Source organism: Phaseolus vulgaris, chromosome 6, assembly GCF_051622355.1.
Source record: "Phaseolus vulgaris cultivar YP4 chromosome 6, ASM5162235v1, whole genome shotgun sequence".
In the NCBI taxonomy this organism is placed as follows: domain Eukaryota; kingdom Viridiplantae; phylum Streptophyta; class Magnoliopsida; order Fabales; family Fabaceae; genus Phaseolus; species Phaseolus vulgaris.
This window is the reverse complement of record NC_143503.1, coordinates 36,890,879-36,916,524: the sequence shown is the minus strand read 5'-3', so window position 1 is coordinate 36,916,524 and position 25,646 is coordinate 36,890,879. Positions and strand designations below refer to the sequence as shown.

Genomic DNA, 25,646 nt, shown 5'->3' with positions numbered 1-25,646 from the left:
AAAGGCTAAAGCTAGAATACGTTTACTTTTAATCCAAGATTTTTTTAATTAAAAATATATTTAGGTGTTAATAATAATCGCACTATTACAAAAATAAAAAAAGCAAATACCTATTCAAAAGTTTAAGAAAAAATTAATTTTTTATATAATTTTTGAAAAATATAAAAAAAAACACAAGTTAAATCTCAGTAGACAAATATTGTACTGATTTTGTAAGAAAAAGAGAAGTGAGATGCATTCTTTTATTTTTCTTTTTTTAATTCCATTTGTTTTATTAAATGACCATAAAATTTTTTGCTAATTTTGTTTGAGGAATTCCCCCAATTAAAATGTAAAGTTAAAAAAAGAAAAGAGGCACCAAAATGTAATTGTAGTTGTGGTATAATTTGACCAGTTATATCCAAATCGTTGCAACCCTAATTGAAAAAGTATTATTTGATCCAAAATACAAGCTCTTCAAAACCAGAACAACAATCACTCTGCCCAACATCATCACCAAAGCTCTGCAACCATTCTGCCATGTAAGTCTCCAAGCTTCTCTCTTTCTTTCGTTTCTCATGTTCTAGATCTATTTTTTTTCTTTCATCAATGTTTTAGCCCTTTTTATGTCTTTCTTGTTTTAAATCTAGGGTCTTGAAATTCCACTGCAATTGGTTTTGTTGTTATTTTTCACGATTGATTGCCACAGATCCTGTTTTTATTGAAAGTGATTTGGGGATTCTCTGTCAATTTGATTCAAACGTTATTTTTTTAATGCCGGGTTTTTTCGATACTCTCTGCGAAATGAAAGATGGGGATTCGCTGATTTCAAGCGTTTTGGGTGTGATCCCTTCTGAGATTGGGATAATCCAAGGTTAGGGTTTTGTAAGGGATGCTTACTAGGTCATGCCACGAACTGATGTGGTTTGGTGCAACCAAGTTAGTGATTAATAGTCCATATACTCGGTGTATGTTTGCTCCCGTTTTTATTTACGTTGTGTTATGTTATGTTGCGCGTGGGATGAATTCCTTCGAAAATGATTGTTTGAATGACTTTTGTGATGGGTTTGCGTTGTGTTTAGTATAAACCTAATCTCTTAGGAGCCAGACAAATATCTGCTTATGGAACCCTTTTTTGTGAAAAAGAAAAAGGTTTCCTTTTTCTTTAGTTTGACATCGCTGGTTCCCTTCACTTGTTTGCGTAAGCATTGAGTTTTTTGACTTTATATGAATGTTTTGTCCAGTGCCGATTTAAATTATCTTCATTAATAATTAATAACTAAGGTGTATTAGTTTGAATGCGTATGGAAAGTTTGGCATATATTGGATTTTGGTTAGTTCAATTTGGTGCTTAAATTGTAATTGTGGTGTCATGGCGATAGCTTTTGCCGAGTCTTTTCCATGTATTACTTTACGTTTTTCTTTTTTTGACATTCTCTACTATTTATTGCATTTCATTTATGTTTGGATTGTATTATGAATCTTAGGGCCGACGAGGAACCTGTTGATCAGAAGCGATATCTTGAAGATTCTTGCAAACCAAAATGTGTAAAACCTTTACTGGAATACCAGGTGTGCTTTTTTGAAGTGTATAATTATATTCTGTATCATTTGAAGATGAGATTTGTTCATAATTTAAATTATCAATATGATTCTTTTATGTCAAGATTTTAAAATCAACTATAATTGAATTTTCAGTTATTGGTTGGTTATAGTGTTCCTCTTGGACTAGTAAAATTTATGACCTGGCCGACTAAAATTTATAACTGGAAAATTATGTACTGATGATGAGTGTATAAGGAAAAACAAATTAAGAGGATACTAGCAAGAGTGTAGAAATGAAGAGAACTAAGAAATGCAATGCAGTGAAGAAATATTGGAGTTTTCTGGTTTCTTTGGCTTAAGGTATATGATCTTATTATCTGAGTGTTTTATAGCTGATGAATGGCCAAATAGAGATGAAATGAAACTGAATTATTATGTTGGGCTACACAATGATAATCCGGCCATTTTTCCTTTTTTCTGATATATTTTTCTTGTTTTATCATATTCTATGTTGAATGCAAACTTCTGCTGTGTTCGTTTTTTTTTTTTTTGGAGGGGGGTGTTAGTTGGAATTCTGCTCCTAAGTAAAGAAAGTTTGTACAGAACTGCTGGTAGATGGATTTGTAGCATGTGAATATGAATTTGCTTGTGTAAACAACTTGACTAAGTTTCTCGAATAGGTGCTTATCTTTTAAGTTCTTAGTGCATCATGTTTCTACAATTGCACAGAAAATTGAGTTAAACTGTTTTCATCTAAAGCTTTAAGCTATCACGAAAGCTTACGGATATCTTTGACCCAAACAGTATTCTCACAAGTCTTCCAAACAGTATTGTTAAATAGCTGCAATTGCATTGCGGAATTCTTTGGATTGGTGATAGTGACTCTTTCTACTATTGCAACTGCCATGGATTTTGTGGCATGCATCCTGCATCCTCTTGTCATCTCCAGCGAGTTTGCCCAAATGAGCTTTTGAGCTAGCAATAGCCAATCTTAATGCATTTTATTTTTATTTGCATGAATCTTAATCATGTTATACATATATAATTGATATGTATGTGACTATGGTATAGTGGATAATTGGCTTTCTACCATTTTTTGCAATCTGCAATTCACAACACTGCTCCCAAACCGACACTTTTTCAATTACGTGTATTTATAAGTGTAAATAAGCTCTTCTAACTGTACCCTAAGTATTTGTCACATGATTTTTGGCAGTGTTTACACAAGTACAAAAGGAACTTAATAAGAAGCAAGGCCTAGAAATTACAGTTTTAAGGACTCGGGGTAGGATGGTTATATTTTAGGGTCAATGTTTTAATGAAAAAAATTGCACGATGGACTTCCTCTTGCATCAGCTCCTCTCTTTTTAGTACTCATATTCATATATCATTTGTGGGCACCTTAGATTTTTGACTTGTTAGATGAACAGAGATACCCTTAGCGAGTGTTAAATTGTCAAATTTTTGTTCAGTCTAATTTTTTTGGCTGAGAAAAAGTATCGTTTAATTTGCAACAGGCGTGCATTAAGAGGATACATGGCGATGAATCCGGGCAGAAACACTGCACTGGACAATATTTTGATTATTGGTTTTGTATTGACAAATGTGTAAGTATTATTTAGTCAGTAAATAAACAGTCATTTGGTTTGCTTGTGTATTCTGTGACAAGATCATCATCCTGTAATGCAGGTCGCGCCCAGGCTATTCAACAAACTGAAGTGACAAGGAAGGATTTGATGGCTTATTATCATTGCATTCTGTTCTACTTTCATTCCCAAATAATTTCGTCTAAACTTTCGATATTATAATAACCAAACTATATGCCCTGTATGGTTATTATTGTGTTTATTGTGAAGTTTTGAGTCTATGGAAGACCTTAGATTATGATTAATAAGAACATTATTCCGAAATTTGGAAGGATGTATTTTGGAATGGATCCAACGTTTTTGAGTTTTGTAGTATGGATTTTCTTTTGTTTTTTCTGTTCAATGATCATAAAAGAAAAACTATATTAAGAAAAAGAGTACAACAATTAAATCAAGTTTGATTCATTGAGTTGTACATTTTAAATCAAGATCAAATACGATTTTTCAATTAACTCTGGTTTTTTAAATGTAGCGAGCATTAAGATCATGAATAATTAACATGTATGAATGAAGAAAATCATACAATGTTCTTATAGATATTGTATCAAGGAGAACTTTCACCAAAAGAGTATCTAAAAGTTATATATGAATTTGTTTATGTTGAACTCTTCAATTTCTCTCTTTTCTTATTTAGTTTTGTCGTGTATTGATAGATATCCAAATTTCAAAGAGAAAAGTATATATACGTTGTTAGGAGACAACTATATAACGTGTATTAGACAAACTGTAATTTACTGAGTGAATCTTAATATTTATGCCCCTCCTTCACAACAGGAACCAAAGAGATTAATTCAAAACCAGAAAGAGATTAAGATGTTTCATATTATATTTTAAAAAATAAAAAAATAAATTTAGATGAATTAAAATTATAAGTAGTACAATCCAATATAGTTGGATAATTAATTTTTTTTAAAAATTATTTAACAAAAAATAACTATATTGAAAATATATAAAATTATAAATTGTTATATAGAAATAAATAATTTAAATATTCATAAATTTAAAAATTATAATTAAAAAATCATTTTATATTAAATATAAATAGTATGATATTTATAATAATAATAATAATTATTATTATTATACTTAGAATACTAATAATTATTATATAATTTGATTATTATAAATAACTACATATTTTTGTATTAAAATTTTATTTTATTATTAATTATTATTATTTTATTTTATTTGATTAAAATATTTGTATTAATTAAATTTATTTAATATTAATATTTGTAATAAAGTCTATTTTTGTTTATAAAAAATATAAAAAATGTAAAATCCTAAAATAAAAAATAAAAAAAAATTAAGAAAAAAAACTACTTTCTTTTTAGTTCTCAATCTTTGATCTCTTCATTTCAAAGGAATATGTGATTTATTATTCACACTTATATCATCATCTCCTTTTCCACAATATCATAAATCTAAATAAGGAATATATCCTTACAAATATATAATAATAAGTTGAAATTAAGATTTTTATCATCTATATCTGCTTTATCTTTGACTTAATGATAAAGCAAACATAGAGACGATTTTTTTTTATCCTTTTGTTTTAGCTTTACTTTGGTTACAATTACTTTCAATAGGGGATAACCAAACAATATGTCAATTAACAGACTAAGTAGCAGGAAAAAAATACGGACAGCAAAGATGATTCTAAATGTAATTAATGGCATCAAAATTCTGACAGAACATAGACACGTAAACTGCATAACAATTCAAATATCAACTACAGCAACAAACTCTAGATTGGATGCTGCAATCACTTGTGCAAAGCACAAAGGCAATTCTTTTCACCTACGTCTGCCGATATACAGTAAGGTTGATCCTTTCCATCTTGAAACCAGGTAGTACGCTTCTCCAGAAGCTCGTTCAGAAAATCATCCAGCTTCTCAATAGTGATGTTTGGCATCACCACCACATGTGCAATATTCCCCTTGCATGCCAACTGCCACCTGCGTATAAATTCCTCATCGTGTGGCCTCTCAAACACAACTGTGCTGCTCAGCTCATTAAGCATTGCACCAATCCCAGCCTCAACAAGGCGATCTTTGAAGTAGTGTGCATTTCGCAAGCATTTCTGTACTTCTTTCTGGAAACCTCTGTATCCTTTCCGATTCAAGGTATACCAAAGGAATATGGGAGCATGGCCATTCCGACTACCCATGATCGTGGCATCCCTAGAAGCAAGGTATTCCACATCCCTAGAAAGAGCATTAACATAATCCAATCTTGTTATCTGCACACCACAAGGCATGGGACAACCTACAAATTTGTGGCCAGAAACACTGACACTGCCAATAGGCTTCTTAAAAGTAACTTTCGGAGCCTGAAAAGCAAATACAAGGTAATACAGAATAAGGTGAGGTTCACATAAGATGGGTTGACCAAGAAGCATGGAATTTTAATATTGCGATTTTTAAATACAACCAGTTTATAACAAAATGAACATTCCCTGACTGAAATTGGAAAAGGAATGATGCAGTTTCATGGCCATGTAAAATAATGGTGACAGACACATTTATACTTAATATATAAAGTGGGTAATAAGCATTAAAACACATTCTGCTATCGTTAAAATTATGACTTTATAGCAAGAGCACAAATATATGACAAAATGAGCCATCAGAAAATAGACAGGTTATGCAAGGAAGAACCAAAATGATGAAAATTAAACCAGAACCCAAGTATGATAACGCATCATGAGTTTTCTATTGGAACAAATAAAGATAACAGATGAAAATTTCATCATTACATCTCATACAAGTTAAAACAATTTATAGTAACAACTTCACATACTCGTTTCACGAAAGGCATCATGAGACCAAACAAGGCCCCGTCACAGTGGATGTAGAATCTGTCCTGCGAAAATCCAGCTTCTTCAAGTTTCTTTATAACCAGATCAAGATCATCCACAGCTCCTTTCACAGTTGTACCTGCACTTGTTTCAGTTGTTTGTAAGGGTTAGAATGAACAAGGCAAGAGGAAGGGAGAATGGAATGGGATACAGAGAAACAAATGGCTAATTGCTCGCTTGCCTATGTTCACATTTACAATTGCTGGCTTGTCCTGATTACGAAGAAGCTTGGCCTTGAAATCATCACAATCAATCTCCCCAGACCAAAGAGTATCAATCTTCACACACTCCATTCTGTACATTCGAGCAGCTTTAAAAACAGAATAATGTGACTCTCGTGAGGCGTACAAAATCCCATTTGGGAAAACCTCTCTCCTGCACAAAAGTCATATAACCATATTAGATATTCTTCAACCTTACCAAATTTTGAAGATGAACAAAATAAGACTAGCTGAAACTAACCCAACTAGGATGCCATGGAGATTTCCTTCTGTACCACAGTTTGTTATATAGCCCCAATACTCATTTTTCTCCAGTTCCCACAGTCGAGCAAACCAATCCAAAACACCAACTTCAAATTGACGGGAGTGGACACCATAGTTGCTTTCAATAAATGGATCTCCCAGGTTATTTATAGAAAAATGCTGAAGTTGTGAGAGTGCACCATAATCGAAATCCAAATTATAGGGGTACCCTGGAATAAAATTTTCATAAATTTATAAGAGGTATACTCAACTCCAGAGGCTAATTGAAGTGGGCAACAAAAGTTACACGAAATCCCGAGAAAATTATTTCATTGATGTATTTGTGTGCATGGTGTACCAAGGCAATACCAAGAGAATTCAGAAATAACACAGGAAGTTAAAAATTCATTTGAAGAAGATAAGAAAATATTAACAAGGGCAAAGTCTATTACAATTACAAGTGTCAAATGATTTTCTTGGTGTCAAGATGGAGACTTCCAAAATCAGGTACTATTTAGCTCCAGAAGAAGCTAGATTACTACTAAGTAAGGAAGCCACAAATTATCAAAGCATTAAACACAGCAATAGACACGATCAAGCGGGGTTCCTAAAACTTAGAAATGAAAAATTATCTACCCAATTATAAAATTATGAGGGAAATAAAAATGTGAGTGAATGATCATCCAACAAAATTGGCATAAGTCCATGAACCCCTTGAAAAACCAAGAATATTTTATCAAAAGATCTCTCGATTTGAAAATTCAGGATTTGAATTTTTGTCCATGCATTGGAATCTCCTACATAGCATCGATTTATTTTAAAGATTTTATTACATTTCAATTTTGAGGATGCAAGACCATGAAATCATTACGGGTTTGGAATTTCAAAGTTAGAAACCATTAAGTAAATCCAGATTTCGGAAAACACACTAGGACTACAGCGGAGATGATTCTAATTCTAAGGTGAACATTTTCATGGTAGGTTAAATGAATTCCACAAAGCTATGACAAAAACATGCTGGGATTTCCAATACAGATAAAAGAGAAACATGAGCCAAACAGAGTATGACATGGGATTAGATGAGCTAAAGAAAGAAATACAGATTCAGTGCTAATTGGTGATTGCTGGTGCTGGGTTAGGTTGACACTACCAAGAAGCTAACTAGATTTGCCGCATCCGTATATCAATTGTCTAGTAAAAAATCACAGGGTGAAACCTCTCGTAAATTAAACAAAATCAGTATCAAGATCTGTATAATTTGATTGATTTTCTAAATAACGTACATAAATGTAGTCAAGAAAGCAAGAAGATCATCCAAAGAGCAAATATTGTCAAACCTAAATGATGTTTTGTCCTTTCAGTCAAAGCTCTTTTGTATCTGGCCAACACACTTGCGATATGAGCTTCCCGGTCCCCAGTAATGTCGTCATCTGCATCAGGCTCTGTGACTTCTAGAGACATGGTATGAATATTTCTTCCCAGAACTATTAGTCTTTTCTCTTTTTCCTTATAGACCTGCACCTCTTCATTGCCGTTGTCTACAACTGCAGGAGGCACAGGATCCATGACTAAAGATGTTGCGTCAAAATCCTCAGGCAACGGTTCGACTGCTCCGTTGATTCTCAAATCCTCATTTAAACCGTGAACACTCCCAACCATTTTGTTATCGCAACACAAAAGCACCTGACATAAATGGATTGCAAGAGCGAATTAGAAAAACGAGAACTAAAATCCAATAAAGATAAAGCAAAAGACCATATAGCCCAAAGACAGATGTGAGAAACCGAGTTTTCACATAGGAAACCAAGCCATCACTCTCAAATCCGAATAAATTTAAGGAACACAACCTACGGAACCGCACAATTATTTTACTCTATCAACCAAATACTTCTCGTGCAAGCAAGACCGCGCAAAAGGAAACAACACCTTGAATGCAAACAAAATTTATACACAGATCTATTTAATTTTCCTTTGAATACACATATTTAAAAGAATTTATTCTAAGCCATCAGTGTGAGCTCAGGCACCAATAACAAAACAAAGATTAACTTACAAATGCTCAATTAGCAGAAGATAAAGGATTAATAATTCTTATTTAACCACATATCTAAAACCAAAACCAGAGCAGCGAGTGTTCCTCAAACACTTTGGAAAAATAGCAAGGAGTTTTTGGTATGACCTACGGCTTTACAGAATCAAAGCATGTCAACCACGAGTACAGAACATGCAAGCTGAGAGAACAACGATCCAAGCAATGAGAGATAGCAAAATCCACGAGCACGGTAAGAATAACAGAATAGGCACAATAGTTAACACTCTAGGAGATGATGCATGGTTAAATTAAAAGACGATAATGAAAGTAAGATGCGAGATCTGATAGAAAATGAAGAAGAAAAGCTAACCGCAAAGAGAAGCGTTGGAATCGACAAAGGAAAGAGAGAAGCAGCGAAAAACTCGGCCTCTGGCACGAGAGAGATGCAATAATATGGGGCAAACGGAGTAATACAATTTTACTTCCCTCCTTTTATATCTGCGTCAGATTCCGTCACGCGCTTCAACTGACTCCTCCATCCACACCATGTTTCGCCAATGTCCCTACAAAGATCTCAGAATCTATGCAAATGAATTCCCTACGGTTGTTTGTTCCACTGCACGAAATCTGGACCCTTCAATTTATATTTTATGATTAAACATGTGGGATGAAAATTATAATGGTCCTTAGATCATAACTGCACCATCCTGCAGCTGCTTTTTAACTGTAGGATGTCCTTGTCACCCTAATGTGTTGTAATAAAAATCTGAGAGAATCTCACTCTCTTTTTTTCTCTATTTTAATTTTATAATAAATAAAATAAAGTCGTGTTAGGACTGTAATTTTACTTCTATAAACTGAAAATTGATTTTCTTCTTCAAAAACATGGCTTTCATCAAAATCACAGAGATTCCTTTTAAGTTTTTTTCATAGATGCATTAATGAATTAAATAGACGTAAAAATAAAGAGTGAGATTGAATAATGATGAATAGCCAGAAAAATTTATCAGTATTTTCTAAATCAGTTCAATGTATTTTGACAAATGCTCCTATATTATTTGTGGGGAGCAATCATGACTCACCACTAGTAAGGAGTGATTCGACTTGTTATAAAATAGATTAAATTAAATTAATATTATATGATTTAGTTTGAATATTTTTTTTACTTATTGTGAATTATTTTATATCATGGTTGTTGTATTTGTAGTTTTAATTTTCTCTTATATTAATAAATAATTTACATTATTTTATAAATAAAAATATAACAATATAAATTTGTCATCTAAGTATAAATATGCGATAAGTAAAATATAATTAGAGTGTAAAACAGCCTGCAAATTACATATGTTTATTATTTTTTAATTAACTATTATATCTAAACATAATAAATAGTTTCATTTCCAGTTCAGTCGGATTTCAGAAAAAAAAATATTAGAAAATTTTGAGTTTCGATTAGTTTTCTCATCGGTTATTTAAAATGTTTTTATATTATGATTTACTTACAATAAAACGGTTAGAATTATGCCTTTTTTAATACAATCTTAAAATTAACCACAATTAGCCATTATGCCTTTTTTAATACAATCTTATATGTATCAATTATGACTCAAATTGCTTATATACAATTTTTTCTAATTCATACTTATTGATTTTAATCATTCTTCTTTCTTTTTAATTTTCATATTTTTGTTTTTATTTTATCATTGTTAAACTTTTTTCTTGTTTATATTTCTATTTTTCACTTACTCTTATATTACATATATGCATATATTATAACATAGAAATGGAATTAAATAAAAAATGTTATAAATTTTTTGTTAAGGTAAAATATTATTTAATTTCATAATTTTTTTAAACAATTTTAAATGATACTTTAAAAGAAATAAAAGAAGTAATTATTTATTATTGTATGATAAAATAAAAAAGGAATAACCAAGGAAAGATAGTATATGAAAGTTACATTTTCCTATGTTTTTGTATCATATATTTGGGTAGGTTCCTCTTATACTTTCTTAATTAATTTGTTATTTGCTAATAAAAATAAGTTAAATTTAACATAGACAATCGTAGGGAGAAAGTGCAAAGATATTTTCATATTTAAAAACAAACAAACAATTTTTTCGTTTAATTTCATCAAGAAAGTGAATTAATCGTATTTATCAAATTTAAGCAATTGATTTAGCAGTTAATTTTGTTATTTTACCTCAAAGAAGCAATATAATTATTTTTTTTAAAAGGGAAAGGAAAAACTGGAAGTGCTACTCGCAATGATAGCGCGTGGACGGTGTTTTGACGTCCATTGCGAGGACCCCCAAATCTCCAGAATGTGAAAACCCTAGACATTTTATCTCCCATATCAGAAGCTTCGATCTGAAAAATGGGAGTTTCACCGGCGATGAAGCTTCTCGAATCAAAGGAACGAACAGAGGAGCAGCCAGAGTCATCGGAAAATCCCTCAGACTCCGTTCCCCAAAACAAGAAAACTAGAGATTTGCCCAACTTGACCGAATGCCATGCGTGTGGCTTCAAGGTTGACGTCTGCTCCGGTAAGAACAGACTCCGAACCCTTTATAGCGAATGGCGTGTAGTTCTTCTATGTAAGAAGTGTTTTGTTTCCGTTGAATCTTCCCAAATTTGTTCCTATTGTTTTTCTGGAATGTCTCTTGAATCATATCGCTGCAATCAGTGTCAGCATTCTGTTCACAAAACCTGTTTTTTGAAATACAAAAATGCTCCTCCGTGGTCCTATGCTTCTATGGGCTCTGAATTTTCTGTCTGCGTGGATTGCTGGATTCCTAAACACTTGGAAATTTCTAGAAGAAGAAAAAGAAGAGTTATGGGTGATGAAAATGGTAGGATTATACTAGAGAAGGGTAGTTCTAGGGTTTTGCCGGGTGGAAATCTGGCGCGGTCAATGGAGGATTTGGTTGAGGATGCAAAACGTGAGGTGGGGGAGAAGGTTGAAGCAGCCGCTAGGGCTAGAGAGGGGGCAGTGAAGAAAGCTTTGGTGGCGAGAAGGGCTGTTGAAATTGCAAAAAATGCTTTGAGTCTTGTAGCAAACGGGGAAGAGAGTAGTTTGAATCCGCCTCCCAAGAGGGAAGCTTTTAAAGTTCTTGATGGCTCTGAATTGACTTTTGAGTTGCATCCAGAGTTCAATACTTTGCCTAGGATTTCAAAGAGTTGCTGCTTATTGAATACAAGTTTCTTGGATGCTCCTAAGCGGTTGTCTCCTAGTGTTGATTCGTCGTGCAAGACATCAAACTCAAGGAATGCTGATTACCGTGATAAGCATGAAGTGTCCTGTGACAATAAACTATTGGCGGACTCTTGTAAATCTTTATGTGAGCCTTTGGTTTCTGTAGGAACTTTGGATAGTGGTTCTTCAACTGGGCTGAATCTTCTCTGTATGGGCAGAAGTGGCATGGAAACTGGTTCAAAAGATGGTGAGCGCACAGCTGAATCGGATGGTGAAGGGATCGGGGAAGAGCTGCAGAAGGAAGGGGAGGGAAGTTGTTCTGACAGGATAATAAACCTCAGTGAAGATAGTTGCATGGAACTTGATCGTAAGCAAGCAGATTCTGCATTGCATAGAGTAAAACGATGCAATGGGCAACCAGATCGCTATTTTTTGAAATATAGTAGGAGAAATTGTAGTTTAAAATCAAAGATAGTAATTAGTGAGCCCAAAATCTGTTAGAATGAGTTAAGATTTACTCCAATATTGGGGTTCCTTGTCAGTCATTTAATGTTTGCTTGTGAAAGTGGATACTTTAGAAGCCATCCTAGGAGGGGACGAGACATACAGTTTTTATCTTGTTTTGGTTAAACCCTTAAAAGCTCTTTGTTATCTTTTATGCCTGTTATCATTTTTGACATTGTATTTGCTCTTCTGCTTTCTGTTTGTCTATGAAAAATGAATAAAGTTTGTTTAAGAGCGTTAAAGTTGACTGGAAAAAGCAAGAATGATAATATAAGTATTACTAATTTCATTAATGACATATTGAAATGATAAACTACACATTGCTTTCTAGTGCTTGGAAGCCTGGAAATAGTATTTCATATCGCACCTGTTCACTATTTTACAGTCATTTCAAGGACACTATTCCATAACACAGATTTCTTTCTTAATTTTTTCTCTTGATTTTGTCCGTCTTATCTATCAAATCTTTTACTCATCTTTTTCCTTGTTTTAATGCTTTGGGAAATATTGCAGACTGTATATCATGTGATTACATTCTGGGCAACCTTGTTAAATAGGATTTTACATGGATAAGTGTTCAAGATGAGTGCAATATTCTAAAAATTAGATCATTTTGATCGGGCAGCTTTACCATAGATGGGAGTGTTTCAGTAGTTCTTCTGTAGGTTATAAAGTGATTTTTTAACTTCAGAAGTTTTCATTCTGATAGGAACGAAATGTTTATCATTCTCTTAGCCTCACTCAATCTGGTACATGGAAAGAGAGTGAGAGGAAAACGAAGGGAGTGGAAGGGTACAGAAATTAGTGAGTTCCATGAGATTTTTTTTTCTGTGCGTTTCTGCAAAGTAAAGTGTGGAAAGTTTAACCAATTCATAGTTGGGAAAAAACTAACTTTACACCTTATTAATTTCCCACACATTGAGAGGATTGGTTAATTATATTAAATTTTATTTATATCTTAATATTATTTTGAAAATGGTCTTTTTTAAAAAACAGTTTTTCTACTGTGTGTCTTTGGTACACTTTATTGTTAGAGAATAAATTATATTCTAATCACTGTTTAAAAAATACATTATATCGTATACATAAGCCAAGACTATAAATATAAAGACCATACATTTCGAGTTAACCATTGGATGCCATGATCCAAGTTATACATCAAGAAATGGTGTTGGAACTTCAGATCTTACTCCCTGCAGAAAATCATGGAACCAGTCACTGGTTTCCAAGCTACCCGGGAAAATTTATTACATTTTTTGTTTTTAGATAACATTTTCTTAATATTCTTTTATTCCTTATCATATTTATAATCATTTTATCATAAGAAATAAAAAAACATTAATTAAGATCATATTTTTTAAGTGACTATCAATATAAATAAGAGTTATAAAATAAAATAAAGAAATATTGAATCTTAGTATGAAAGATAATATAATACAATATTTGAAAGAAAACTCACTACCATAATATAATACACTAATTAGAAAAAAAACCATGTTATTTAACTTGCTATGGTTTTTGCCTTCTAATATCTATTAATTATTTATCACAAAGTAAATTTTATGCGTAAAAAAATCTCATATATTTCCTTCACTTACATCTAACACTGAAATTCCAGAAATTTAATCTCCTAATTTCATAAAAAAAAAAGTATGCGTATAAATATTTATAATAAAGATAACGTTGGAAAAAAAAGGTTGAGACATGTGATCTATCAACATATATATATATATATATGATGTGATTAAATTGTTTTTTTATCTAAAAATATATAGTGTGTATCCCTAAAATAATATCATTAGTAATTTCTGAACTTTAATTGATGAAATAAGGTTTGAGTATATTAAAAAGTGGATTTCAATAATAATTTAATATTATAAACTCGGTTTATAAGGTGTTTGAGATTTAAATTCAATTTATAGTTGATATGTGATTTCTAACGTATCTAAATTCATTAAAACCATGTTAATCAATAGTTTTGATCCATCTAAATAAAATTTAATTGTTTCTTTAGAGTTATAAGTACAACTTTATATTTAAGACTTAAAATTTTATCAGAAATCAACATTATAATATATTGATGTAATATAGAAAGTCGTAAACTTAAGAGTTGTGTTTTAAAATAAGATTCTAGGTTTGATTCTTTAAATTTAATATTAACATAATAATTGAATTAACTTTTCAAGTTGTAAAAACTGAATTACAAATAAAAAATTATAAAAATATGAGTTTTATAAAATATTTACATTCAAATAAAACTTAAAAAAAAGTCTTAAAAGAATAAAACATACTAAAGTAAAATAATAATTAATTATTTTTAATTAATAATTTTTGAAATTTATGCTTAACACCATTAATGATTAATGAAGCTCTCTTCCGTGTGTGAAAATAACAAGTTTGTGCTGAGCTGTATATATGCCTATAATGTAGGATTTGCAGAATAATACTTTGAATAGAAAACTCTTAAATGATGGTATAAAAGAAAGGAAAATATATTTTGAGAATCAATGGAGATAATTCTTGATAGATTTATAAATAAATATATATAATAAAAGATAAGTTTTTGAAATTAAATTACCTAAAGAAATATTAAAATAATAATGTTGAGAATTGTAATATAATTGTATAAATTCTGAAAGTATCATTACCAATAAAACAAATGGAAGGAATAAGGTAGGACACCCAAAACAGTGACTCACACCTCGGCAACTGCTGTCTCACACTAGCATCAATCAACTCTGTAAGACAAATATTGATGCTTCATATATTGGTGTGGTTAAAGCCTTCAAGGGATAAGAATGCTTCTATCAGGCACTCTTTTCTATATCCAGTAATTATAATAGACCACCTAAGAACATTTAAATATTACAATAACTCTGCTTTCATGCATTACCAACATAAAATACACTAATATTCTACACTAAGTATTCAACTTTAACTTTGACTTTTATCACGGGGATTGCTCAAGAAAAACTTCTATTCACCTAATTTTCCCACATAAATAATGAACAAACTTGTAGTAATTGGTAATCAGAGGTTGAAGTGCGTGCAGCTGAATCATGCATTTTTTTTATGAAAGAAGAGAAATGAAAAGGATGCAGAATTGACTTTGGTAAGAGAAGTAAAGGAAAAGTGGTCATCACAAGACTCATGCACTTGTTGAAACGTGGCCAACTTGTTGACAAGTTGCCGTCTACAATATGAGTTTCTATGGCTATTTATTTCAGCCCCCTCAACACCTTTTCTTCCTCACAATTTAAAATTACCACATACACATAACCACTATATTATATATAAATACACACACATATGTTGGTGTGCTAGCTTATATAACTTGTTATATTTCATACACAGTTGCACTTGCAGAGTGATGATGATGCTCGGTGTTTTGTCTCTCTTATTCTTCTCATTCTTAATGGGTTGTTCTGAGGGTCAACTCCAAGTAGGTTTCTACTCCAACACTTGTCCTCAGGTAGATTCCATTGTCCGTGATGTTGTTAGAGAAGCTGCTCTCTCTGATACCAGCATGGCTGCTGTCTTGCTCAGACTTCATTTCCATGACTGCTTTGTTGAGGTCTCTCTGCATAATACAATAATATATAATAACATAGTTTGTGTTTATATGTATATATATCAGCTATTTCTTTTGGTTTTCAGGGTTGTGATGGTTCAATTCTGATTGACAATGGTCCACAATCAGAGAGACAGGCATTTGGACATCAAGGGGTTAGAGGGTTTGATGTGATAGAAAAAGCCAAGGCACAGTTGGAAGGGTCTTGCCCTGGTGTGGTTTCTTGTGCAGACATAGTGGCATTGGCAGCTAGAGAGGCTATTGTCATGGTTTTAACTAACTTCCTTATTATTATTATTAGTTAATCCATGCTTTTTCTCTTGTTGCTGATATTTTCTATCTTAAGAGTACTTCAATGACTATGGTTGATTGAAGAGTTTGTTCTTGTGAGGTGCTATTTATATTAGATAATATATATATTTTATACTAATGTAGGCAAATGGACCAACATATCAAGTTCCAACAGGGAGGAGAGATGGGTTGGTTTCAAATATTTCACTTGCAGATGACATGCCAGATGTTAGTGATTCAATTGAGGTACTCAAGACAAAGTTTCTGAACAAGGGTCTCACAGTGAAAGACCTTGTTCTTCTCAGTGGTACTCTCTCACACACTATACTATCTTTGTCATGCTGAATAGGTGAGATCATGGTTGTTGGAGAGGAAAAATAATATGAACCTTTGCCAGAAGAAACCAAATTAAAAAGCATGCAATGGCAAAATTACATAAAACTATTTTGGCTAATATTCTCTTCACTTTAGAATACAATGAAAACAATTGCAGAAATTCAATACGGATTTGGAACTTGGAAAATTGATGTTGAAGTTGTAGGAATTGTTAAAAGACAAATTCTAATTGTACCATACATTATAATGGCCTTTTTTTAAGAAAAAGTAAGGAACGAAGAAAGATATTATTTTAGGAATGCAATATCTTTTGTTTAAATATATGATATCAGATCATCATATTTTAAGTAATCTCTTCCTATTTTGACAAATTTTCACCATTCAAGAAACCTTGACATAACATCTACCAACTTAATTTCTTAATAAACTAATAAAGCAACAGTAGTCTTATAGTATCTAGGATTCTGAAGTTTGCATATAATATTCCATTTATATCTGTTTAGGATAATTTTTGCTGAAAGGATCTATCACCTTTTCTATGTGTAGACAAATCATACATGCCAGAAAGTTTACTTCATGCCTTTGTATCAATCAGATACTTCATGCCTTTGTATTAATAATGAAAAATAAGATAGCTAAAATATGAGGTGCTATTTAATTTTATGCAGACTAAAATTGTAACTGTAAGAATAGCGTGTCATTTGAATGGTATTACTCTGTGTGCCAGCTTTCATTTCACTTTTCCTTTTAGTCAGCTTTTGCTTCATTGGTTTGGTTTCACCTAATTCATTGACCCCTTAAAGTTTCGTATCAAACCCAATGCAAATAGTGGCAGATGACAGTTCTTATATTACAAATGTTGCACATGCAAAGTTACAGTTGCAATCCACATTAATTGGTATTGATATAGATAGAGATATGTTTGTTTGTCCCTTTCTCTTACATACTTTTTTTATATATATATATTCTGATTACTTCAAACCAATATGTACTGAATTTATGGTAAATTAGATAGGTGTCTGTCATCATGACAGTGACAAATATATGTAAACCAACATAATAAGCAAGTAAAATAAAAACATGGCTTGGTTAAAGATTGTAAAAGCTAATGTTTTCTTTTTCATGTAATAGTGATTTTTAAAAACAATTTCAGGTGCACATACAATTGGAACCTCAGCATGCTTCTTTATGACTAACAGATTGTACAACTTTTTTCCAAGTGGTGGAGGATCAGACCCATCAATTAGTCCAAATTTTCTCCCACAGCTTCAGACAAAGTGCCCTCAGAATGGGGATGTTAATGTTCGGCTAGCCCTTGACGAAGGTAGTGAGCAGAATTTTGACATACACATTCTGAAGAACATAAGGGAAGGTTTTGCTGTTCTAGAATCTGATGCCAGACTCAATGATGACATAGCCACCAAGGGAGTCCTTGACTCTTACTTTACTCCCTTTGGTCCATTGTTTGAGCCTTCTTTTGAAGCTGATTTTGTTGATTCATTCGTGAGGATGGGCCAAATTGGTGTGAAGACAGGTTTCCTTGGAGAAATTAGGAGTGTGTGTTCAGAGTTCAATTGAAGTAAATAATCAAAGATGAATTGATTTATGGCTTCTGGTTTTGTTATTGTTGAGGTGGAAGGCTTTCTCTGCTATATGTTATACTTTTGTGTGTTTTCAACTTCTCAATGGGCACTTCATTTGTGTAAAGTCCCACACCGCTAGCTTGTTGGTTTGGGCAAATATGTCTCCAACTTTCATCTTTTTCGGTTGTGTGTGTTGCTTTGCTTTTACCAAATTCTTACATTTATGAATAGATTTTTATGGGATTATTTTTCCTATTGAGTACTTGATGTAGCAGTTATTAAGAATAATGGTTTATAAAAGTAAAATTCTTCAAGATATTGTGTAATTGTGAAATAATTTTAGGATTAATTTTGAGCTCTTAAATATTACTAGATTAGAAAGTAAAATTAGTTGAAATTCTCAAATTGCATTATGAAGATTACAAGAGAATAGGATATAATAGAATAAGAGCAAGATGAATTATTGTTATGTTTAATATTTAGTGTTTACAAAATAATAAATAATAGACATAATATAAATTATTTTAAGTGATAATTTTACATTTACTTATGTATAAATTTTTAAAAACTGATTTATAATTTATATTTTTTTGAATTATCAAACTTACAAAAGAATATCATTTTTAATACAGTATATTTATTTATATAACATTTGATATTATTGTTAATATTTGAAAATTGTAATTAATATTTAAAATTAATTATTTAATTTTATTATTTTAAAAATATTATTATTATTAATGTGTCACAATAATTACAAATATAAAAATACAAAGTTATTTTTTATATCTCATTTTTTAATTATAAATAAATTATAGAAATTTTATAAAATTAGTATTTTGATTTAATTAGGAGTTTTACTTATTATTTCTATAGTAGGCAGTTTGTTTTAGTAATAAAATGATGAAATTTTGTTATTTGACTGTTAGAGTTAGAATGGATAGAATTTTTTTTTTAAGGAGGTTATATCTCATTTACACAATTATGGTAGAATGTTTTTGATTTCATTGCAGATTAAATTAGATTGTGGATTATGATTTAATTGAGACACAAATTAGCCAGAATCATTAAAAAAAATTGTGTACATTCTGATAATAAAGCAATAAAATTAGACCAATTTGGTGAAAAAAGTTGGAGTGTTGGATCGTGTTACCCTTTACTAAGTTTTACAAAGCCCAAACATGCTATTGACTGAGAATTTTGACCACTTTGACCTCTTTTCAGCATTTTGAGGGATGAATTAGGAAGAGAACTTGAACAAGGTTAAATAATTGGATTGGATAGTGAAAATGAATTAAAACATAGAAAACTTTTGCGTTGAAAAGGTCAAAGGTGATAAGAAAATACAAGCTAAACATTTATCCTACCAAATATGGCAAAGACGAGTTGTAATGAGAAGAGTCAACCTGTTTTCTAATGCATACAATAATATCATCGCATTTCCTTTGTTTCCCATCTTTTTATGCTAAGAAAACGGAGAATGCTTAGCCAATTTGGGCTTAGGGTTTGTAAGGCTTGCCCCAGAGACTAACAGAAGAAGGGTAGAGGAAACAACTATCTTCCTTTTCCTTCTTCATATTTTTTTTCATTTTCCTCTAGCAACATCTGGCATGAACATTCCAACAAAGACAATATTTCATACATGCCAGAGATATCCCTAAGCATTCAAATTACTCCACACAAATCTTAATTACTTCCCTCTGGTGCTCTCCAAGCAGGTTGGATTCCACCATCGCTTTTTTCTTACCAATATTTAAGAAAGTTCAAATTACAGGTTTATGCATGAATGAAAACTTATCACAGATACAATAAAGATATTTTCACAATCTGTCCCAATATATAACATATGATTGATGATCATTTCATAAACTGGTATAAGTTGTCGAAATATCACTTCTGAATGTTGAAATCATGACAGTTGAGAGTAAATAAATTTGCAGGGTGTGGTGATTTTGAAGATATTTATTTGAAGAAAGTCAAGAACTTTTGGGGCCCAAAAGCAGAGGAAATTAGAATATCTAGGAGGTAAATAAAGCAAAGCAAAGCATGCCACCAAGCTCAAAACTGAGAAGAGCCCTTGGGGCAGTGAAGGATCAAACAAGCATAGGACTAGCAAAGGTGGGAAGCAGCGCCTCACTTGCAGACCTTGATGTGGCCATTGTGAAGGCAACGAGGCACGATGAATACCCTGCTGAAGAGAAGTACATAAGGGAGATTCTGAGCCTCACATGTTACTCTCGAGCATTCATCAGTTCATGTGTAAACACCCTTGCAAGGCGTCTCAACAAGACTAAAAGCTGGACTGTGGCTCTCAAAACACTTATTCTGATTGAAAGGTTGCTGTTAGAAGGTGATCCTGCGTACGAGCAGGAAATTTTCTTCTCCACTCGACGCGGGACTCGCCTTCTCAACATGTCTGATTTTCGTGACAACTCCAAGTCTGGTTCATGGGACTTCTCTGCGTTTGTGCGCACGTGTGCATTGTATCTGGATGAAAGGCTTGAGTACAAGATGCAGAGCCGGCGCGGGAAGCGTAGCATGTATAGTTTTGATGAAGAAGAGGAGAGAGAAAGAGAAAGAGAGAGAGAAAGAGAAAGAGAAAGAGAAAGAGAAATAGACAAAGAAACAGAAAAAGAAAGAGATATGGCTGGAAGATCCACACCAGTACATAACATGAAGTTAGAGCAAATCTTTTCCAAAATGCAGCATTTGCACTTGCTTCTTGAGCGCTTTTTAGCTTGCCGCCCCACAGGTTTGCAATTGTGATTATTGGATCAAAAAACTTTTCATCTTTATTAAACATAACCTTATTTTTGTGTATGTAAACCTCCAAGAGTTTGTTTGAAGATGCATTACTGTGATGAATAATCAGAATCTCTTCCAATTTTACTGTTTGCACATTACACATGCATAAAACAATCATATTGGTTATTTGAATGCAACAGGGGCCGCAAAGAACCATCGAATTGTGATAGTGGCTCTCTACCCAATTGTGAAAGAGAGTTTTCAGATATACTATGATATCTCAGAAATACTGAGTGTGTTGATTGATCGGTTCCCTGACATGGAGGTACAGGAGTGTGTGAAGGTGTACGACATTTTTTGCCGCGTTGGGAAGCAATTTGATGAGCTAGACCCCTTCTACGGATGGTCCAGGAACATTGGAATTGCACGTTCTTCGGAGTACCCTGAGATAGAAAGAATCACGTTAAAGAAGTTAGAGGTCATGGAAGAGTTTATCAAGGACAAATCCGCCTTAGCACAGTGCAGCAGACCTGAAATACTACAGTATACGAATGAAGAAGAAGAGGAGGAAGAAGTAGAAGTGGAACCGGAACCGGAACCGGAGCCAGAACCAGAAGAGGATCCTAATGCAACTAAGGCACTACCACCACCTGAGGAAATCAAGGAGGAGCCTGTTGAAGAGGTGAAGGAAGAGCCAAAGGAAGAAAGAGTTGTGCAGACAGAGGGTGATTTGTTGAATTTAGGAGATGACACGATGACAAATGAAGCACAAGGGGATAAACTAGCCTTGGCCTTGTTTGATGGAGAAGCTGCAGTAGCAGCAGCAAGTTCCACACAAGCACTTCCATGGCATGCATTTGATGAAGAGGCAGATTGGGAAACAGCACTAGTGCAATCAACAACCAACTTGTCCAACCAAAAGCCTACATATGGTGGTGGCTTTGATACATTGTTGTTGGATGGCATGTATAAACATGCAGAGATGAATAAAGCCATGGAAGGAGCAGGGTATGGGGGGAGTGGAAGTTCTAGTAGTGTTGCACTTGGTTCAGCTGGAAGGCCTTCAATGCTAGCATTGCCAGCACCCCCAACATCAGGAGGACCTGGAGATTCCAATTCAGATCCATTTGCAGCTTCATTGGCTGTGGCACCTCCCTCCTACGTTCAAATGTCAGAGATGGAGAAGAAGCAGAGGTTTTTGCTTGAAGAACAGATGATGTGGCAGCAATACGGAAAGGATGGCATGCAAGGACAAACAGCTCTCGATAAACTGCACTCTAACAATAATAATAATAATAATTATAATTCTTACAATGGAGGGTATCAGCAAAATTACAGCAACTTTTAACTTTGACTAGGACATAGGACTGGTTTTTCCTTCGTTGGGAACTATCCCTACTCCTTTTCACTCCTTTTCCCTATTGTGGGTGACACAATTTTACTCATTAGAAACACATTATCAATCTTTTATTAGAATACGAAGGAATTAACAATGCCAAGTTCGCTTACAAAATTCTAATGCTATTAAATGTTTTTTTTCATTGCCCACTTCAGAAAGTAATACCTAATCATTTTGCATTATTCTAGCATAGACACATTAAAAGAGATCTTTACTTTTCCCTACTAAAAGTAAAATACTATTAATGCCTTTTTTTTCCTGAAAAAGGATACACAATCCAATTCAAACGAACTGAATTTTAATTAGATCAGTTAAATTTAAAAATATAACATGATACAAAAACGCATTCGATTATCCAATTAATAATGACATTAATTATTCAAGAACTCAATTCTTTACTGCATACAGTCATGTTTAATGAATATAACAATTCAATACATTTGTGCTTGTTTTCCTTCAGTTTGATCATCTAAATTCAATTGATTTTAATCTTGAATGCTTGCTCTTAATATAACGATATAAATTACATCAAATTAGTATCAAAATATAATTTAAGCCCATCACTTTTTAATAAAAATAAACTCAAAAGTTCAACAAAATTTAATTTTTTTTTCATTACAAACATCGCCAAATTTTAAAAACAAAAATAAATAATCAGTCACAAATTTCATGATTCCTTATTTACATCATTTTACATTATATTAGTTCTTCTAACTCATTTCATCTTAAGGTAGAGAGAATGCAAGCATGAAGTTATTTATAATGTATTTACAATGAAGTTATTCTTCTTGTCTAAACAGTATATGCTACTCGCACCAGTTATTTATACAAACTAGACTGAATTACAAAGAGAACATTTAACATAATTTTGTAGCTCACAATTTAATATAATATCATAAATACATTGAAATAGCATGTTTGCTCTTAACTTAACTAAAACAGACGATTAGCACCTCTACCCTAAAATGACAGATTAAAAAAGGAACTATAGATAAACTAACAATAAATAATTATTCGCAACTTACATTTCAGATAATTGCACAGAAAACTAACTAAGTTGCTGCGGCAGTTTATCATAGACTCATCAAATTCCAGAAAATCTTATTCCACCGAATTGAAGAGCCACGAAAATAGCTTAAAGTTCTTATATACAAGTAACTAAAACTCACAAAATCATGGCTCTTCCAAATCAATGGCTATTAGAACGGTTAGACACGATTTAAAAGTACGGGGATGCAGCTACAAAGTTCACAACTATATAAGAGAAGACCGTTTTAACGCCCAAGAAAGTTTAAGGACATTTCATGACAGCACTTCGCATAAATGATCCCCAAAAAATACACAACTAGCTGAGGCACCCCAAAAGGTAACCCAGAAGCAAAAAATAGTAGCAAGGCATAAGAATAGAGGAATGGTGCAATAAGTGAAATTCAAGAGAGGGGAAACAAATACTCACTGATATTAGCAAAAGTTTTCATTTCTCAGTCGCATGATAAGGTATTGCGAAATAATAAAATATAACTAGCAAATAAATCCACAGAGAAACAATACATTCCAACATTGCAGAAACACAAAAAGCTGCAGATCCTAATTCTCAACTTAGAAAAGAGATGTTCCCTTGCCCTTCTTGTCACCACCAATCTCAAAGTGCTTGCACCTCTGCACAACATAAACAAAAACCAACAATTAGCCACATACATCCTAAGCCAAAAAAACACCAAACCCAAAAGATATAACGTTGTCCACACGCTGACCTTAATTGGGTGTTGGGAGACATGCTTGCAACCCTGACATTGCAACCTCAAGACAATCTTCTTGGTGGTCTTAGCCTATTAAACAAAAAATAAATAAAATATTTCTCTGTCAGCAAACAAAAACAAAAGTTCCTAATTCCATGGACTAATAAAAATAGGACGCAGAAACATGAAAAGAACAAAATGAGTTACCTTCTTGTGGAAAACAGGCTTAGTTTGTCCACCATAACCGGATTGTTTGCGATCGTAACGGCGTTTTCCCTGGGCAGCAATGCTATCCTTACCCTTCTTGTATTGCGTAACCTTGTGCAGAGTGTGCTTCCTGCACTCCTTACTCTTGCAGTATGTCTTCTTAGTTTTTGGAACGTTCACCTGTTGAAGACGACTATAAGACGAGTACTAAAGCATTTTACCAAACACGACCTAACGCCCAATTCAACACAACAGAGGCATATTCCTCAATCTCAAATCTAATTCACTTAGCTAGGGCTTCAGCAAAACTTAATTCATTTCGAAAGATAAAAAATGTCTAAGGCAGATAAGATGGTGATAGCAGAGTTAACTAGTGATGACGAATAACAATTGAAGAAAACAAAGATGACGGAGAAGGTTACCATTGTGACGGCGCGTGCGATCAAAATCTGAAGATGTAGGGTTCTGTTATGCGCCGCGAAAATAAGGCCACGAATGACAATGCCCTGAGTTTTAATGGCTTTGGGAACTAGGGTTGCACGGAGGCTGGAGTGGACCAGGCTTTATTTTCTTGCAAAAATATTAATAAGGCCCAATTTGATCCAACGCCCACTCGCTCCTAATCCACTCTTCCTAGAAGATTGTTTCTTCCTGCACCTCCATATCTTCTTCTGTCTCCTTATATAAAACATGAAAAAAACTTTTTATCCTTCTGTGCTACTTTCATATTCTGGATTACATAATTTAGAAGTTAATTTCGGATTCGTAAATAGTTTACGGATTATGTAATCCAGAATATATTTTTAAAAAATGGTACTCTGGATTATATAATCAAGAAGTCTGGAGTTAAGAGTAGTTTCTGGATTATGTAATCCGGACACACATTTCAAAAAAAAATTCTGGATTACATAATTCAAAAGCTAATTTAGACTTCCAGATTATGTAATCCATAAACTAATCATACATTTGAAAAAAGACTTATGGATTAGATAATCCAGAAACTAATTACAAATTTAGAAAAAAATTGAATTACATAATCCAAAATATTACAAAGAGACATTTCTTGAATATCAAAAGTTTATGGAGGTGGGATAATAAGATATGGAGGTGCAGGAAGAAATAGTCTTACTAGAATATATATCCTTTCTTATTTACTGTTACTTTTTTTAAAATTGAAATCCTAAAAATAATAAGATTAACAATTAATAGATATATTAAATTTTTTATGGATTTCTTTCATCTAAAGTGAAGAGAATGTGCTCTATAGAGGATAAAATATAATAATAATCATTGGTAGTATATTAAGTAATAGGAAACAAAATTGACATTTGCTTTGAAGTTTGAAACATATCCAAAATCACTTTTTCAAGTCTAAAATTAAGATAATAAAGAAGTAATAGAATGAAGGTCTTATTTCAATTTGAGAGCATGCATATATTTTAAAATTTTCATGTTGAGTCGTTGCAAAAGACGCAAAAACTAATCATTTTAGCTTTGACATGATCCGTGTTAGTTTGATGTGAATAGTATAAAAGAACACTCAAACACA

At 32.6% G+C, this 25,646-nt stretch overlaps 6 protein-coding genes across 7 annotated transcripts; 4 read left to right on the top strand and 2 right to left on the bottom strand.

Annotated features, from left to right (window-relative positions):
• The first annotated feature begins 370 nt into the window (after positions 1 to 370).
• Positions 371 to 3,434, top strand: LOC137832823 (cytochrome b-c1 complex subunit 6-1, mitochondrial). The gene is made up of 4 exons (XM_068641179.1): positions 371 to 521; positions 1,467 to 1,551; positions 3,042 to 3,131; positions 3,214 to 3,434. Coding segments are annotated over exons 1-4 (210 nt in total). The 5' UTR covers positions 371 to 519; the 3' UTR covers positions 3,247 to 3,434.
• A 1,379-nt stretch (positions 3,435 to 4,813) lies between these two features.
• On the bottom strand, positions 4,814 to 9,221 carry EMB1075 (Pyridoxal phosphate (PLP)-dependent transferases superfamily protein). The gene is made up of 6 exons (XM_068641178.2): positions 8,897 to 9,221; positions 7,832 to 8,177; positions 6,493 to 6,724; positions 6,212 to 6,405; positions 5,973 to 6,109; positions 4,814 to 5,502 (listed from the first exon to the last, which is right to left on the bottom strand). Exons 2-6 carry the CDS (start codon positions 8,151 to 8,153, stop codon positions 4,936 to 4,938), a joined length of 1,452 nt encoding a protein of 483 aa, XP_068497279.1. The 5' UTR covers positions 8,154 to 8,177; positions 8,897 to 9,221; the 3' UTR covers positions 4,814 to 4,935.
• A 1,555-nt stretch (positions 9,222 to 10,776) lies between these two features.
• LOC150027400 (uncharacterized) lies at positions 10,777 to 12,458 on the top strand. The gene has a single exon (XM_090303597.1). It carries the CDS (start codon positions 10,904 to 10,906, stop codon positions 12,221 to 12,223), a length of 1,320 nt encoding a protein of 439 aa, XP_090159723.1. The 5' UTR covers positions 10,777 to 10,903; the 3' UTR covers positions 12,224 to 12,458.
• Positions 12,459 to 15,249: 2,791 nt separating this feature from the next.
• LOC137832819 (peroxidase superfamily protein) lies at positions 15,250 to 18,269 on the top strand. Of its 2 annotated transcripts, XM_068641172.2 has the most exons (5): positions 15,250 to 15,338; positions 15,581 to 15,800; positions 15,884 to 16,066; positions 16,233 to 16,395; positions 17,578 to 18,269. In XM_068641172.2, exons 2-5 carry the CDS (start codon positions 15,597 to 15,599, stop codon positions 18,000 to 18,002), a joined length of 975 nt encoding a protein of 324 aa, XP_068497273.1. In that variant the 5' UTR covers positions 15,250 to 15,338; positions 15,581 to 15,596; the 3' UTR covers positions 18,003 to 18,269. The 2 variants fall into 2 exon arrangements, with proteins under 2 accessions (XP_068497273.1, XP_068497275.1); XM_068641174.2 differs by lacking the exon at positions 15,250 to 15,338 and having other exon boundaries at positions 15,473 to 15,800.
• A 1,156-nt stretch (positions 18,270 to 19,425) lies between these two features.
• On the top strand, positions 19,426 to 23,684 carry LOC137832820 (putative clathrin assembly protein At1g03050). Its single transcript, XM_068641175.2, has 3 exons — positions 19,426 to 19,725; positions 19,948 to 20,759; positions 20,953 to 23,684. Exons 2-3 carry the CDS (start codon positions 20,054 to 20,056, stop codon positions 22,098 to 22,100), a joined length of 1,854 nt encoding a protein of 617 aa, XP_068497276.1. The 5' UTR covers positions 19,426 to 19,725; positions 19,948 to 20,053; the 3' UTR covers positions 22,101 to 23,684.
• Positions 23,576 to 24,653, bottom strand: LOC137832821 (large ribosomal subunit protein eL42). Its single transcript, XM_068641176.1, has 4 exons — positions 24,520 to 24,653; positions 24,098 to 24,277; positions 23,906 to 23,980; positions 23,576 to 23,810 (listed from the first exon to the last, which is right to left on the bottom strand). The coding sequence occupies exons 1-4, from the start codon at positions 24,520 to 24,522 to the stop codon at positions 23,751 to 23,753; spliced, it is 318 nt and encodes a 105-aa protein (XP_068497277.1). The 5' UTR covers positions 24,523 to 24,653; the 3' UTR covers positions 23,576 to 23,750.
• Positions 24,654 to 25,646: the final 993 nt, after the last annotated feature.

Excerpts from the sequence above, each read along its gene's own strand:
- EMB1075 (XM_068641178.2), bottom strand. The coding sequence starts at position 8,153 with ATGGTTGGGAGTGTTCACGGTTTAAATGAGGATTTGAGAATCAACGGA. Across the intron at positions 6,406-6,492 it reads CTCCATGGCATCCTAGTTGG|GAGAGAGGTTTTCCCAAATG; the intron begins GTTAGTTTCAGC and ends ACTTTTGTGCAG. Across the intron at positions 6,110-6,211 it reads AATTGTAAATGTGAACATAG|GTACAACTGTGAAAGGAGCT; the intron begins GCAAGCGAGCAA and ends AAACAAGTGCAG.
- LOC137832821 (XM_068641176.1), bottom strand. Across the intron at positions 23,981-24,097 it reads AGCCTGTTTTCCACAAGAAG|GCTAAGACCACCAAGAAGAT; the intron begins GTAACTCATTTT and ends TTTGTTTAATAG. Across the intron at positions 23,811-23,905 it reads TCTCCCAACACCCAATTAAG|AGGTGCAAGCACTTTGAGAT; the intron begins GTCAGCGTGTGG and ends TATGTTGTGCAG.
- LOC137832823 (XM_068641179.1), top strand. Across the intron at positions 1,552-3,041 it reads AACCTTTACTGGAATACCAG|GCGTGCATTAAGAGGATACA; the intron begins GTGTGCTTTTTT and ends AATTTGCAACAG. Across the intron at positions 3,132-3,213 it reads GGTTTTGTATTGACAAATGT|GTCGCGCCCAGGCTATTCAA; the intron begins GTAAGTATTATT and ends CCTGTAATGCAG.
- LOC137832820 (XM_068641175.2), top strand. The coding sequence starts at position 20,054 with ATGCCACCAAGCTCAAAACTGAGAAGAGCCCTTGGGGCAGTGAAGGAT. Across the intron at positions 20,760-20,952 it reads TTTAGCTTGCCGCCCCACAG|GGGCCGCAAAGAACCATCGA; the intron begins GTTTGCAATTGT and ends TGAATGCAACAG.
- LOC137832819 (XM_068641172.2), top strand. The coding sequence starts at position 15,597 with ATGATGATGCTCGGTGTTTTGTCTCTCTTATTCTTCTCATTCTTAATG. Across the intron at positions 15,801-15,883 it reads TCCATGACTGCTTTGTTGAG|GGTTGTGATGGTTCAATTCT; the intron begins GTCTCTCTGCAT and ends TTTGGTTTTCAG. Across the intron at positions 16,396-17,577 it reads AGACCTTGTTCTTCTCAGTG|GTGCACATACAATTGGAACC; the intron begins GTACTCTCTCAC and ends AAACAATTTCAG.
- LOC150027400 (XM_090303597.1), top strand. The coding sequence starts at position 10,904 with ATGGGAGTTTCACCGGCGATGAAGCTTCTCGAATCAAAGGAACGAACA.